Raw genomic sequence first — 16670 nt, forward strand, 5'->3', positions numbered from 1 at the left:
TATAAGATTGAATAAGTAACTAATGTATGAATCATTTCCTTTTTCTCTTTCTCTAATTCCAATTGGATTGTCAGAATTGGACTCTTGTGCTTTGGGGAACCATGGTTGTGAACATACGTGTGTAAGCAGTGGAGGCTCTTTTGTGTGCCAGTGCTTTGAAGGGTATATACTCCGTGAAGATGGGAAAACCTGCAGAAGTAAGTTTTTATTGGAGTGGGCTAACATTACTGTATCTGACCTCTGCATGAAATCCACCATCCTGATCTCTGTGTATCAATTACTCTCAAAAACCAATGCCACAAGACCACTAAATGTAATGTGGGATCCTGGATCGGAAAAAAATGACTTTGGCTTAAAAACTAAGGAAATATAAATAAGCTATGGACTTTAGTTGATATTACTGTATCAGTAATGGTCCATTAATTGTAACAAACGTGTCACACTAGTATAATATGTTAATAATAGTGGAAACTGGGTATGGGGTTTATAGGACCTCTCTGTGCTATCTCCAATTTTTCTGTAGATCTAAAACTGTCCTAAATAATAAAGTCTATTAAAAAGAAAACAAACAAATGGACAAATGAAAAAAGTCAGTGCCAGAGCTACAACCGAAGGTATTCATTTATGCCCTGTGGAAAGAAATGACAGGTTGGCAGTGTGCTCTACTGGAAAGATGTACAGTCTGAAATCCAGTATTCTATCAGCTTCTAGCTCTGCAATTTATTAGCTGGGCAAGTTGCTTAACTTCTCTGAGCCTCTGTTTCTTTATCTTTAATAGTATTGTTGTTCCAAATCCCTCTTAGAGACCACCTTATGATGAGGCCATTCTACGTCTCAGAAAGCAAGGCCTCTTAGATGGGGCCAAGACACGTCTCTATATAGTCAAAGGGGAGTGTGTAAACCTGAGCAAATGATTCCCACCCCTATCAGTCGTCTTTTTCTCAAGCTTCTCAAAAGTACTTTACAAAGAACAACTCATATTTCACATTTGAAGAAAAGATGGGTAACTGAAAGTATTTTTCTCATTTTTCAGAAAGGAAAGGTAAGGTTAAGTCATTCTCCAAAATCATATGTCAGGGAAAAAGCCAAAATTAGATTTCAGTACCACTAATCTAAATTGAGGTTTAATCTCCTAAGTAATCATACCAACAGTGTTTCCTTTCTGATATCACAAACTGCATCTGCAGAAAGCTGATGATGGATTGCATATTTATGAGACACTGAAGTAGGTGCTGGTGAATGACAGTGGTGGTGATAGTGAGGAAGTTGGGAGAGTGAGCCCGAATTAGAGCCGCTGAAGTTCATCCTCAGTTTTACCTTCCTCCCCAGAGATCACTGAGCTCAGGTGGCCCTGGAGTCCAGTGGCTGAGATGGATGGAAATTCCCAGGTGAAGCCCAGGGAAAATTGATGTTGGTAACATTTAACTTGCTCTGCTATTCACAGGGGAAGATGTCTGCCAAGCAGTAGACCACGGCTGTGAACACATTTGTGTGAACAGTGGTGAGTCATACATCTGCAAGTGCTTGGAGGGATTCCGACTCGCTGAGGACGGGAAACACTGCAGAAGTAAGTGGCTTCAAGGTAGAGGTGGACTTTTCCATCTGTGGGTCTTGGACAGTTGGAGAACTTCATTAAGCATTGAAAGTCTTCCTTTATAATCAGTGTCACTATTGTGAGTTCCTGCCTTGGGTGCTCTGAAACTGTTGTGCTAGTGATCAGTACAATAGACCCTTAGTTCTTCAACAATTTCTCAGTCAAGATCCTGGGTTGTCAGGCTCTTCGCTGCTTTTCACTTTCTCCCAGCTGTAGGCCCTTTCCACAAGAGTTGTGTGGATGCCCAGAGCCTAGCACGGTGCCTGGCTAGCCATTGGATGGGATGAGAATCTCTGCCAGCAATCTCTATAAGGATCAAAGAACAGTTATAGTGCTATTTCTTCTTGGAAAACCTTATAAGTAAGGGCAGAAGGTGCGAGAAGGGCCGAAAGGATTTTCTGTGAGTCTTGTTTATCCATTCTATCATTTGCTTCTGTAGGTCACTCAAAACAGATTCTGAGAGTTTACTTAGAAGGTATGTTGGTCAGGGTTCTCCAGAGAACCAATAAAATGGATGTGTGTGTGTGTGTGTGTGTGTGTGTGTGTGTGTGTGTATAGATCGATAAACAGACAAGGAATCTGTAGGGCAGGCTGGCAGGCTGGAGACCCAGGGAAGAACCGATGTTGCAGCTGTAATCCAAAGGCAGTCTGGAAGCAGAATTCCCTCTTCCTTTTGGGGAATTTAGTCTTTTTTTCTCTAAAGGTCTTCAAAATAAGGCCCACCCACAATATGGAGGATAATCTGCTTTACTCAAAGTCTCCTGATTTAAATATTAATCTCATCTAAAAAAAGTACCTTCACAGCAACATCTAGACTGGTGTTTGATGCAACAACTGGGCACCATAGCCTAGCCAAGGTGACACATCAAGTTAACCATCACAGCCCCCAACAGAAGAGACAGGGTTGGCTGAGCTCAGTGAGGTGGGCAGTAGACGAGAACAGGGTGGGGATTTCCCTCCACTGTGAGATTCTGAGCTGTTAATCCCTACTTTGGGTGATCTTGACACTGTCTACTTGTTTTTGTGATACTCTGCTCCGGTGGGCAGGACGTTCCTTTTTTTAGTTTAAAAAAAAAACTTCACTTGCTGTTGAGGTTGATTTGGGGGAATATCCTCATGGATACCCGACATAACTGGGGGCCTCCACAGGTCAGCCTTCGTGGGGTTGGGGAGAACTCATTCCTCGTTCTTCTGCCAGGAAGAGGGGCTTCTACTGTTAGTGAGAAGTTCTGTCTGAAAATCCGATTCCTGGGATGCCCGTGGGTCCGTGGCCTGACTCTGCAGGGCTCCCTACACTAGCCTATGTTTTGCCTTCACAAGGGGGTGTCCTTCTACGGAGCCCATGGCTGCAGTTCTGCCCATTATGTCTGCCTGAGCCATTTGTTCATGCTTCTCTTTCTGTAAGCAGGGGCACACATGTGCATCATTTCTTCATTTAACATATTTTTTGCTCAGTAAGTTGAGCTATTTGTACACAGTTGTACACAAGGCACAACTTCTTCCTGTGATTTGATTGTTAAATCAAATCCCACCATTCCCACTTCCAGAAGGATCTATAGTCACTGATTCCAATTTTGTAGGAAGCTTCTCCTTTTAGGGAGCTAATGATAGAAAAGAACCAGAGAACCAAAGGCTTTCATGCCGTGGAGGAGGACTACTCAGGACACATCCTGCTTCAGCTGTGTCATCAACTGGTTGTATGACCTTGGGCAACTCTGTGAAACTTCGTTTCTTCATTTATACATTGGGTATAATTATCCCTGCCCTCCTCTTTCCACAGGATGTTGTGAAGATTAAAAGGCTGTAACTACTTTGGAGAGTTTAAAGTATCTCACACATAAGAAATGTTCATCAGACAATTAAAACTGAAGCGTTTGGGATGTCTATGGGGAAAAATCAGTAGCTTGGGAAAATCAAAACTCAAAGCACATCGAACAATTCTAAAAATTAACAATAAATCCAGGACACCTGATCACCCATCTTACCATTCAGTTTCATGGGAACTAGAGCTTTCTGAGAGGTTTCCTTTACCATGGCCTATCCTGAGTATTAGACTGAAAAGGGGGATGTTATAGAGGAAGTTTGAACAGAGATTTTTTTTAATGGATTATTTCTATGATCTGTCCTGACATGACTGTTCAATCCAGCTCATTTCCACATTGATGAGGTTGCTTAACTTCCTACATTACCCTCAGGGAAGGATGTCTGCAAATCAACCTACCATGGCTGTGAACACATTTGTGTTAATCGTGGCAGTTCTTACATCTGCAAATGCTCAGAGGGATTTATTCTAGCTGAGGATGGAAGACGGTGCAAAAGTAAGTGATCTCAACTTGGTTTTTTGCCTTAATTTGGTTTGGGAGCAATTGCTCTTTGGAGTATTTGCAGGAAATAAATCCCTCACCTCTGCTTCTACCATAGATATAAATGTGTACGCATAGATGCAGAATGGGGAAGAGAGAGCTTAACTGCACCTATGAAAAAACTTCTGGTTTTAGTTGACAGTAAGTTCACTATCAGCTAAGAGGCTAGAATGATCCTAGCTGAATAAGAATATCTGGAATGAGGGAGGTAAGACTTGTGCTTTTAAACTTAAAAAATAATACCTCTAAAGTAGCAGAAAAAATCTTGAGTTATTTTATAATCTCAGAGTAGAGAAGAACTTTCTAAACATGACATGAAACATAAAAGCCATAAAAGAAAAAAAAGGGAAAATGTACAGTGAGAGATTAAAGCTACCATATATTTTTTTACCTGTTAGTTATCAGAGTTCAAAAAGTTTGATGATTCCTTATATTGGCAATGGTGTGTGTGTGTGTGTGTGTGTGTGTGTGTGTGTGTGTGTGTGTATATATATATATATATATATTTTTTTTTTTTTTTTGGCTACACTGGGTCTTAGTTGCAGCACGCAGGATCTTCATTGCCAAGTGTGGGGTCTTTTAGTTGCGGCACACAAACACTTAGTTGCGGCATGTAGGATCTAGTTCCCTGACCAGGTATCAAACCCAGGCCCCTGCATTGGGAGCATGGAGACTTTAGCCACTGGACCACCAGGGAAGTCTCCAGCAATGCTATGTTGTAATAGGCAATTGTAAATTTATCACTAGGTGTCTGAATTGGTACAACTTTTAGGAGGGCAATTTGGCGATATTTCAAAGGCAGTTCCAGTTCTAGGAGTTTATCCCACAGATAAGTGCATGTGTTCTTATCACATAAGAACACATAGCCATATTTAAAGGGATATTTTGTGCAGCGTTATTTGCAGTAGCAAAAATGGGAAATAAGGTAAATGTCTATCCATAAGATACTGATTAAATAAATTATGGTACATCTATACAATAGAATACTATACAGCTGTTAAAAGGAATGAAGCAGCTCTAGATGTATCCCCAAGATATTTTAGGTGAAAAAAGCATGGTGCTGAATGGTTTTTATAGTATGTTGCCATTGATGTATTTTTCAAAAGGCTCTCTCTAACCTATATTCTCTCTCTCTCAATATAGATATAGCTATATAGGTAGATAGAGATGGAGATATATAGATATAGATACCCTTTGTAGTGTTTGAACTTTGTTCCATGTGCATATAATTTTTTTTTAGAAAAAAAATAAAGAAAAAGGATAGAGACAAGATTTAGAAAGCATCATGGTGGGGAAGTTCAATACGATGTCAAGTGAAAAATAAAGGATGATCTATGTAGAAAAAAAGACTTGAGGTACCTTTCAAACGCCAAACTGACAATCTCCTCACCCATTATTTATATGACACTCCCCCCCAAACCCCAGGGAAAGAAAGGACATTGGGGAGAAGCTACAGCTGAGTATGAGGACAAAGACACTTTGTCTCAGAGAAGTTGTGTGATTAATTAGTTAAGATCATGAGCTTCGACAGACCTGGATTTGAACACCCAATCATACATTTGTGTGACCTTGGAGAAATTATTTAACTTGAGTCTCAGTTTCTTCATATAATATGAAGAGAATACCTCACAGAATCGTCATGAGGAATACATGATATCATGTATTTAAAGGTGTTTAGCCCAGTGCTGGCACATTCCAATTGCTTGACAAATGATAGCTACAAATGTAATCATCAACAGCAGAGCCATCTATAGATGGGGCTTCAGTGGTGAAGTGATGAGTTCTTCATCAGGAGAGGTGTTCAGGTCCAGGCTGAATGAATGGCTACTGGGTAGGGATGCAGTAAAGATGTGAGCAACAGGGGTGGCTGGACCAGTGGTGGCTTTTAAAGGTCTTGTCCAACCCTGAAATTCTGGAACTCTGTGAAAATTAAGTTCAGAAAGCAAAACACTGCTCCGTTCCAGTCTCATTGACTTAACTACCAAAAGAAAACATCCAAGGAAGGCTGAGTGACCTTCCTGCAAACAAGTAGCCAGCAAGAGGGACTGTCATTCTGCCTGGATCTGAAAGTGAGAGTCTGGCACCTCTCACCCTGATGCTCTCCTACTCGACTTGGATTCTTGTTTCCTGGCGAAGCCTTCTACACCGCTCTATGCATGGAGGCTGCAGGTGTTGGTTTCATTCTGTAAGAAAAGAGTATATGGGGAAGAAGAGAAAACAGATTCGCTGCTGGAAAATTATTTCACTATTTCTGAAGTCTGCTGGAGAGTCACGTGCACACTCCTTGAGATTCGGGCTATGAATGTAAATGAAGCTCTGAATTGGCCTTTTCCTCTTTCATTAATAACAGATCAATAGGTTGGGTAAAGAGGACAAGCACTTAATGAAGAAAGAGAGGAACCCAACTCTTCCAACACACACACACACACACAATTACATTAGCATGTTAGTTAAGCCCAGGAATAGAAATATTTTTGCATGTGTGTCTTTACTTCCTAATATTGCTGTGCTTCATTTTCAAATATTAGACAGCTGACTGATATGTAAAAGAGAATGTATATTGCATACTGTAGACTGTTTGAAATGAGATCATTCATTTGGGATCTGTAAATTTTTCTTATGCAGCCCTAAATAACAAAAAAATCTCTCCACACCCAGTTTGCTTACGTATTTGCATAAAGCTTTTACTGTCACCCATCTGAGTTGCCTGGAAAACTTCCATATAGATAAAGAATTCACAGTGGTAATTCATTTTAAAACTTTAAAAGGTCAATAGGGGGGAATTCCCTGGTGGTCCAGTGGTTGGGACTCCGTGCTTTCACTGCCAAGGGCCCAGGTTCGCAGAGGGCCCAGATGCGGTCCCTGGTTGGGGAGCTAGGATCCCACAGGCTGTGTGGCTCGGCCAAAAAAAAAAAAAAAAAAAAGTCAATAGGATACTTACGGGTGTGCTACCCAATGGACACCACCTCCTTTGTTTATTCTGTCAACAAGCATTTATTTAACAACTATTGTGTGCCAGGTATTGGAGGTACAGAAATTAATGAGAAATGGCTCCTGCTGAGGAGGAACTGGCAGACTAGAGGAGGAAACTGACACATAATTAACTCGCTGTTGTACAGTGTGGACCACTGCACAGAGTACATTGGACTATAAGCAATGTGGTGTCAGGGGTCTTGCTTTGGTCACTGTTGCAATCCTGCTGCACTGCCTGCAGGTGCTCGATAACAATTTTTTGTCGACTAAATTAGTAGTGTTAGGGCTACACAGAGAGTAACTAAGGCGAGCTGGGTTACTAGGAAATCTCCCTGGAAGAGGTGATGGCCGAGCTGACCTGGAAGACTTTCCCAGTCCGTTGTCTGTCAGAAGCCAGCAGCGGGGTGGTATCACCCGCCTGGAGTAAAGTTATTGGAATCTTTTGGGTGCTGTCAGACCCTTCAGAGTACTGTACACACAGTCCCTCCCGGGCCTGGCTGCCGGTGACCCAGGGTACAGTGTGGACCTGGTTTCCAATTTGTACATCTGCTGTGTGCTTTTGCTTGTGGAAAACACTACTTTTTAACAATTTGACAAGCTGCATATAAAGGCAATTCTGAGCATTATTGTTGCTCGTTACTCTCCCTACACTTTCTGTCTGTCCTGCGTATTATGTAAAGAATAAAGGTGGCCCTCCCAAGTGGTTATGCCTCCAGTGGAAGCACAGTTTTCTTCTCCTCTTGTGCATAAGTGATTTTTATCATTTGACTAGCTCAACTTTCCTTTCATTCCTGTAGGATGCACTGACGGCCCAGTTGACCTGGTCTTTGTGATTGATGGATCCAAGAGCCTCGGAGAAGAGAATTTTGAGATTGTGAAGCAGTTTGTCACTGGAATTATAGATTCCTTGGCAATTTCCCCAAAAGCCGCTCGAGTTGGGCTGCTCCAGTATTCCACGCAGGTCCGCACAGAGTTTACCCTGAGAAACTTCAGCTCGGCCAAAGACATGAAAAAAGCTGTGGCCCACATGAAATACATGGGCAAGGGCTCTATGACCGGACTGGCTCTGAAACACATGTTTGAGAGAAGTTTTACCCAAGCAGAAGGGGCCAGGCCTCTCTCCGCACAGGTGCCCAGAGTGGCCATCGTGTTAACAGATGGACGGGCTCAGGATGATGTCTCCGAGTGGGCCAGTAAAGCCCAGGCCAATGGTAATATGGGATGGAGGTGTGGTTTACACCACTCAAGGTTCGGGTTTCTTAAACTCACTTGGTGTTCACATGGGGCCACAGGAGTGAGATTCTTTGAGCGGACAGAAAGGCTTCCTGTCACCACTGTTACACACCTTTACTAAACTGCCACCTAGTGGCCTTAAAGGCACCCCACAGGAGTTAAAGGACTCGGGAAGGACACAAAAATCTTGCGGACTGGAAGGTTGGTCTACACGCAGACTATACCTGAGTAATCATCTACTGTGATTTACTAGCCAGGGTGTGACCGCCAGAGCAGAGAATCAATCCTGCACGTGCGATTTAACCAGAGAAATACACAACAGTTCCCAGACACTGGTCTGGTTGCTTTAGAGTCACCTGAAGAGCTTGATAAAAATAGACTCCCGGTAGGAGGAACACTTACCAACACTTTTCTTTTTTAAGCAATGTTTCCAGTGAACACTCTGGGAGTGCAGTAGCCTTAGGACAGCGAATACTCTTGTGTTTGCAGGAGGCAAAAGTTAACTTTTGAGAAAATCAAAATGTCAGACAAGATCGTAACTCTAAACTCTTGTTGCTCAGTAGAGCTCAGCCTCTTCTCTGAGGTTTGCCTGACTCCATGTATAATGCAGGGGGGACTTGAGGTTACTTCATTTGTGTATAGATGTCAAGTGTGGCGGGGGAATATGGCTCCTGATGAAAGGAAACCCAAAAGCTGACGGTTGGTGGAGAGAGCTTGAGGGAAAGTGTCTGGATTCCTTGGGGAGATGAGAAACCTTGAGGTTGTGAAGCAGTTTGCTTGAAAGCTGCTTTAAGAACTTGTCGAGGGCACATTGCTTCAGCAGGTCCTGTAAGCGGGAAAGGATATGTGCCAACCAGGCTTCATCCAAGACTTTATGGACTCAGTGCCTCCATCAGGCATGGAACACAGTACATGTGTGACCAGTCCTTGCTGAGTGAATGAACAAAGGATGAAAGTGCTGGCAATAGCATTAGTGAACTCTGTTCCTGCTCACAGAAAGGCTGGTTCATGTCAACATTGTCACTCTCTTCACAGAGGAGGCCGTTTATTGATATTGCTTACGTCACTTTTTTTCTGAACCCCATAGAGTAGGAGCCACAAAGTGTCCTGCCTGAATCATCTGGGTGGATTTTAAAACTGGCTGCTCACACCCAGTTCCCCTGCTTCTAGACTAGCTTACCTGAGCCTATGTCAACCCCACAGGCCCCTCTAACCTGCATTCTTAAAATGAATAGGGGAAAGCACCCTGTCTCCAAAGACAGTTGTCAACCCTTTTATTTGTCTCATTAAAGCCAATCTACCTTACTCGTACCCACTCAAATTTCCACGAATCCTCCAAAGACAGGTGGTGGAAGAAACATGTTTACTTGGTTCTTGAATCAACAAGATTTATCTGAAGTGACATCCTCTATAATTACTCCTATGTATAGCTAACACAATCTTAAAATAGTAGTTATCCTTTTTAGGAAGTTGTGCATAAAGTCACTGGGCTCTCAGACAAATATGCTGAACTTGGCTGTTGACCTGACATAGACTTTAGAATGAGGCCAACTCTTGCCCTTTGGCTTGAAGAGCCATTTTTATGTCTATTTAAAAAAAAAAAATCTAGTCTAATGAATTAGCCAGAATAAGATACCTGCTGAAAAATGTTGCAAGTCAAGCAGAACTTAAGTTCTTATTATGTTTTACTTTCAGTTGAAGAGGATATGGGGGAAGGGAGTCTAATGATCAATTTTGTTTAGAAAAGCTTTTGGAACAATCTCATATGCCTCTTGAAATCTAAGGTTGATACTTGGGTTTGTTCTTTTTTCTGACTTAGGGGATTTCCATTGGTCTGCAGATTCTCCTTTTCAGCTTAGCACCTCCTCACAAGGCTTTGTCCTCCCAAGATGGGTGGGCAGAATACAGCTTCGCTTGGCCACAGGTCACTTAAAGTTCCTATCTGTACCTCTGAGAAGTAGAAACTAGGTTACAAGGTCATAAACTGACCTGTTTCTTAGAATTCTCCCAGAAGAGATTCTCATTTAGTAAGCCATAAGGTAGTGCTCTTTTCTACTTTACCCACAAGGCTAATTCAGGGAAAAGTTGAAGATTTGTTAATGACCTTGTCCAGAGCTGAGCAACAGGTTGGTGGTCTAGCTCCCCAACCTCTCCTTCATGCCTCACCTTCCTCTCTCTTGGATCCCCGTCTTTTGCTCACAAGGCCAAAATAAAAATGATGCAAAAGTCAAGGGAGGTTGATATGGACCCCTCAAATCACACCACTTATTAATATCTAGCTGGCTTTGGGTGCAGTACACACAACTTCCAGATCCTGGGAATACAACCCTAACTACTGTGTTTTTAATTTAAGTAAAGTTGGCTTACAATGTTGTGTTAGTTTCAGGTGTACAGCAAAGTGATTCAGATTATATACATATCACATATATATTATATATAATCACATAGATACATTATTCTTTTTCAGATTCTTTTCCATTATAGGTTATCATAAGGTATTGAATATAGTTCCCTGTGCTATACAGTAGGACCCTGTTGTCTATTTTATATATAGTAAGTAGTGTGTATGTTAATCCCAAGCTCCTATTTTATCCTCCCCCCGCCCTTTCCTCTTTGGTAACCGTAAGTTTGTTTTCCACGTCTGTGTCACTACCCTGTTCTTAATGTGCTCTGTTCCTTAGGTGTAACCATGTATGCTGTTGGGGTAGGGAAAGCCATTGAGGAAGAACTACAAGAGATTGCCTCTGAGCCCACAGAAGAGCATCTCTTCTATGCCGAAGACTTCAGCACGATGGGCGAGATAAGTGATAAACTACGGAAAGGCATATGTGAAGGTACTATAGCTTACATCTAGGAGAGACCTTGGCAAACAGAGCAGCAGGTGAATGAGAAATTCTCAATCCATTCCTTCAAAGTGCTCAAAAAAGTGCCTCCCTTGTAGGCAGGGCCAGTGATGCCCAGAAACACTAAGCACAAAAAGTGGAATAGGGGAGAGAGAAGACAAAATAATAGCTAACGTTGCTTGAGCACCTGCTCTGTACCGAGCAGTGTGATAAGTGTTCTGACACACGGCAAAATGCTTAATCCTCACAAAAACCCTACGGAGATGATCACGTAACTAGAAAAAACCGTTATATGAATCAGGAAAGCTGATGCACAATTTTGGGATACACCTGTAACGAGAGTGGAAAGGGATGGTAGTCCTTCCAAGCTCACTGATGAAAATTTAAAGAATGCCCTCTTGCATGGACTACTTCTGTTTACAGAACATTAAACTGCCCTTTAGAATTTAGATTTTCTTATGTATAGGAGCCCCTTGTGCTTTTCTCCAGTTCACCATGGTGCCGGGTGTCCTTGCATATAGCAGTTCTGCCCATTTTTCCTTTTACTCCTGTCCCAGCTTCAGTCGCCAGTAAAATCCCAAAGTGATGTGTCTTATTCCTTCACAGGAAAGAGCACTGGGACGAAAGAGGCCAGGAAGGGAAGGCCTTTCAGGTTTCCCATGCACCTTGCTAACGTTTGCCTCAAAGCCCCTTCATTTGAGCTGAAACGCCTCAAGTGGAGCTGCTGCCAGTGCCACTTAATCCTGGGACAAACTTCATTGTCTTCCCACCCCACCTTCTAGACGTAACATTTTTGGGGATATTCTTAAGATGCATTTAAGGGATCCAGGCTTCTCTTACTAGAGAGAACTGCCCTAGAAAGATCTTAGATTATTGGGGGAACCAAGTGCTTTTGTGAATCGGTGGTGTTACCAAATCAAAGCAGAACATCCTGGGTGCTGGCAGGTAGGTAAGGAGTTGGTCTGGGACCAGTTTCCTAAAGAACACATGTGCCCATGTGGACAGCTGTCACTCTTCTGGTCATCTTTTACCTCTCAGCTCTGGAAGACTCTGGTGGAAGACGGGATTCCCCAGCAGGGGAACTGCCGAAGAGGGCCCACCAGCCAACAGGTACATTTTTTAAAAGCAGTATTTTTAGAATCTTTGGTTCATACTCGCACCATGGTTTCCCCACAGAAGGAAACTTCTGTAAAATTCTGTGGGGAACAACTTCCCCACAGAAGTTGTTCCATCACACAGGAAACATTTACTCGACACAGTTTTAGCCATAGTTGGTAATAGCCTCTCTGCTGACAGTCTTTCTGCCATAGTATGTCCCGAAATAAAGCTACGTACCCCATTCTAGGAATACTAAGTACCTTACTCTGACAGTCGATGGCTGTATTATAAACACAGCCATGTTAAACAGGTTTGACTTCAGTTTTCTCTCTCTTTACAGAACCTCAGCCAGTCACCATAAACATCCGAGACATACTTTCCTGTTCTAATTTTGCAGTGCAACACCGATATCTGTTTGAAGAAAACAATCTCGCATGGTCTACACAAAAACTTTTCCACTCGACAAAATCCTCAGGTAATTCCAAGTAAAATATTTATAGGGTAATTTGCTATCAGCCTCTCAATTTGCCAACACACTCAGCTTAAGGGAGGACAGGAAAGGAGGAAGTAGGAAGGAGGAGAGGGGGAAAGAGAAAAACTTAAAACGAGAACTAAAAAAATCAACTACAAGAAAGTGGAGTAGTCTTCCCGCAGTCCACAACAAAGGCCACTTCCAGCATTGGAAGCACATACAGCCCTTTCCTGGTATTTACTGGATCTGGCTGCATGGAAAAAGTTGAACATTTCTTTCATTATGGTTTCCTTCATATGCTGATTCAGTCCTACTGTTATGCGTCTGGGAAGTTTGGTGGGTTATAGAGTTCAACACTTTCCATGTGCTTTCTTAGGAAGTCCTTTGGAAGAAAAACACAATCAATGCAAATGTGAAAACCTTATAATGTTCCAGAACCTTGCAAATGAAGAAGTAAGAAAATTAACGCAGCGCTATATCCTTTTCTAATGTTATGCTTCTGTATGGAATGCAAAGAATATTACCACAACTTCAAAAAATTCTATATATGGGTATGTATCAAATGAAGTCATTTCCATAAAGTCAAGAACACTGAACTCGAGGAAAGGCTTCTTCTTAAGCAGATAGGTGCTTGAGAGCCAAGGGCAAGCCAAGCTTCCGGCACAGGTCAAGCACTCAGCTGCTACCTGCGGTTGGTTCTAGGAGGTTCAGCAGTAAGGCCAGCCAGCCAGTCAGTATGCAAGGTTAAGAAAAAACAGACTTATTTAACTCCTTCTCTGCTGGGAGGAACTGAAAGCTATATACCAGATCTGAAGTGCATTAAAGATACAGTGCGTATAGGCAAAGAATTATGTAGAATGAAGAGGTTTCAAAGTCTTTTACCTAAACCCCAAACCCTTCCTTTGGCCCCAAGCCACACTGCGGCCACATTTGGTCAGCGTGTAGGTTCTAGAGGACTGGGGTGGGGTTTTTTTTGTTTGGCAGCAGAGATCTTTTATATCAGCACTCTAAGATGAAACATTCTACCAAGGGAACAGCAGGATCCAATGATTCATTAAAACAATTATTACAAATAAAAGGGATGCTTTGGGATAATGGAGAAATGAGGATTCAGTGCTTTTATACACTGAACACCCTGCCAACTGCTCTGAACTTAAAATTATAGTAAGCTTATTAAAGCTGCCTGATATCTAGCTCAACATGCATCAACTAGCCTAAAGGGAAATGGTTTAATTCTGAATTATTTCTGTGCAAATGGGTTTATAAAATAAAGAACAGCATATAGCCATTCCCTCTCTGAAAACCGGAAATATGCTCCATAAAGTAAAGTAAAATAATCTGACAGCGTTTAATATAGGTGATGAATCCAGGCTCTCATTCTGCCATTGAGGGAGCAGGGGGAGGGTATTAAGAAGCTTCAGGAAGGAAGATACATGTTTATTTTAATGCTCTTCTGCTCAGCCTTTTCCCAGCCCACCTCTGAGGGTTTACTTCACAAGAGAATAAGGCAGTTACATAGAAAAGAGAATAGGTTGGGACTTCCCTGGCAGTCCAGTGGTTAAGACTTTGCCTTCCAATGCAGGGGTGCGGGTTCAATCCCTGATCAGGTAGCTAGGATCCCACATGCCTCGTGGCCAAAAACCCAAAACATAAAACAGAAGCAATATTGTAACAAATTCAGTAAAGACTTTAAAAATGGTCCACATCCAAAAATAGAAAAAAGCTTAAAAATAAAAAAAAAAATAAAAGAGCATAGGTCTGAAGTCTTCAAGGCTGCTGCTACACTTTGGTCCTACCATCATTGGTGAAAACTCCCCATCTTTCTTCATCTCTTCTGATGTCATATCTTACTTTCCAAGGCCTAATCCTTTTGTTTTCTTCTCTTCACCTCATTCCCAACATCATCCGTTTGGCTTCGAGAGGTGTGCTATGGCAAATTAATTTATAAACAGGGGTGTGAGTAGAATTAAAATTTTTAAAAAGAAAAATTTGAACTAAACTACCTGGCTCTAAAGTTAAAAAAAAAAAAAAGAGTATTTAACCCCATACAGATTTATAGTCTTGATAGCATGTGCTAATGAGTTACTATAAACTTGTAAGTCAGAATTTTAAAATACTTAAAAGAAATGGGGGAGGGCCTCCCTGGTGGCGCAGTGGTTGAGAGTCCGCCTGCCGATGCAGGGGGTGCGGGTTCGTGCCCCGGTCTGGGAGGATCCCATATGCCGCGGGGCGGCTGGGCCCGTGAGCCATGGCCTCTGGGCCTGCGCGTCCGGAGCCTGTGCTCCGCAGCGGGAGAGGCCACAGCAGTGAGAGGCCCGCATACCGCAAAAAGAAAAAAAAAAAAAAAAAAAAAAAAAGAAATGGGGGAAAAAGAAACCCAAAAGCCTTAGGTTTTTCAGGATACAAATTCTTATGTAGATAAATCAAGTTGATTTGAATGTAAATAAATATAGGCCATTCAGATTGCTCTTCCTTAATTTGAGATTTACTAGAAGAAATGACACAGAGAATGGAAGCCCTGGAAAATCGCCTGAGATACAGATGAAGATTCAAAATGCTACATGTATTTGTATGTCATTGTATCAAGGATTACAGTGAAACAGTTCAGAGCCCCAAAAGCTCAAGCTATCATTAATTCTGTAAGGTTGTAAACTAAAACATAACTAGTACTGAGAAAGCTGGTTTGCTATAGAGCAAAGGCAAAAAGTACACATTAACTTGTATAAATTCATTGAGAAAAAAAAAATCTTTCAGAATCCTAAAATGAGTTTATCAAGTGAGAACAAATAAGCTATGCAAGATATTCTGTAATATACTGTGGACACATTTGCTTTTGCCTTGTTCTGCCTTAGTGTTGCAATCTTATTTGACTACAAAATAAAGTTTGCACAGTCTTTCTTCTGTAGAACACTGGCCATGGGAAAACTATTTTTTGTGTGTGTGTTGGACTTTACCTTGATATATGTATATGGATGTATACATAAAGTCATAGAATATATGTATTGTGTAACAAGTTCGATTTTTTAATACAATATTAAAATTCACTTCACAGAATGGTATTCTGTGTAAAATTCTAAGTTTAACTTTAAGTGCAAGATATGTATACATGAGAAGTGGCTAAAATACATATGAAAAAAATGTTGAATCTCACTGATAATCAGAAAAATGCAGGTTAAAACAATCAGCTTGGCAAAAGTTAGCATGTCTGACTATAGCATTGGTAAAGATGTGAAAATACAGGGCTCTTGTACACTGCTAGTGAGAACACAAATGGGCAGCCTCTGGAGTATAATCTATCATCAACACCTAGTAAAACTGAAAATGCAGCCCTACCCTGTACTATAGCTACTGCAGTTACAGGTATCTAACTAGATTTTAGCCTCCTCGGTAGTGTATGCAGCCTGTTGCCTATACGGGTTGCCTTAAGGGACCTTGGAGACAGCCCTTTCCAGTGTACATTAATGACTGGCATGCTGTCCCCAATCTAGGCTCCAGACAGGTATGCGCGGTACCTTTGGAAAGCGCCAGGGCACAATGGCCAGGGTCCACATTGGCCAAATCATAATGTCCATCAGCACCAAGCTGCAGAACAAGGAGCATGTGATTGAGGGCCTCCGCAGGGCCAAGTTCAAGCTCCCTGGCCGCCAGAAGATCCACATCTCCAAGAAGTGGGGATTTACTAAGTTTAATGCAGATGAATTTGAAAACATGGTGGCAGAAAAGTGGCTCATCCCGGGGCCTGTGGGGTCAAATACATCCCTAATCGTGGCTCTCTGGACAAATGGCGGGCCCTGCACTCGTGAGAGCCTTGGTGCTGTCCCCTCCTGACTCACGCCCACCAATAAATCCTACTTTCTTGTCCAAAAAGAAAAAGAATGTTACTCGAGTTGATAAAAGTTAACAAATTACAAATGACCTAATCATCCTCAGAGGGGGAACTGATAAATTGTGGCATACCCCAGAAATACTATGCAATATTTAAAAGAAATGTATTGGGCTTCCCTGGTGGCACAGTGGTTAAGAATCTGGCTGCCAATGCAGGGGACACAGGTTCGAGCCCTGGTCCGGGAAGATCCCACATGCTGTGGAGCAAC

At 42.0% G+C, this 16670-nt stretch overlaps 1 protein-coding gene across 3 annotated transcripts in view; it reads left to right on the top strand.

Annotated features, from left to right (window-relative positions):
- MATN2 (matrilin 2) overlaps window positions 1-15635 on the top strand; it is a 158950-nt gene extending 143315 nt beyond the window's left edge. For 2 of the 3 annotated variants that reach the window (XM_081258568.1, XM_081258567.1), the window contains exons 11-19: window positions 75-197; window positions 1445-1567; window positions 3790-3912; window positions 7728-8141; window positions 10845-10997; window positions 12045-12116; window positions 12445-12579; window positions 12953-13051; window positions 15066-15635. In XM_081258568.1, the coding sequence (XP_081114694.1) occupies window positions 75-197; window positions 1445-1567; window positions 3790-3912; window positions 7728-8141; window positions 10845-10997; window positions 12045-12116; window positions 12445-12579; window positions 12953-13051; window positions 15066-15121 (1298 nt within the window). In that variant the 3' untranslated portion in view covers window positions 15122-15635. The remainder of the gene's footprint in view (window positions 1-74; window positions 198-1444; window positions 1568-3789; window positions 3913-7727; window positions 8142-10844; window positions 10998-12044; window positions 12117-12444; window positions 12580-12952; window positions 13052-15065) is intronic. The other variant, XM_081258569.1, reaches the window with a different exon arrangement.
- The last annotated feature ends 1035 nt before the right edge of the window (window positions 15636-16670 follow it).

Source organism: Mesoplodon bidens, assembly GCF_964165515.1.
Source record: "Mesoplodon bidens genome assembly, chromosome: 16".
NCBI classification, from domain to species: Eukaryota; Metazoa; Chordata; class Mammalia; order Artiodactyla; family Ziphiidae; genus Mesoplodon; species Mesoplodon bidens.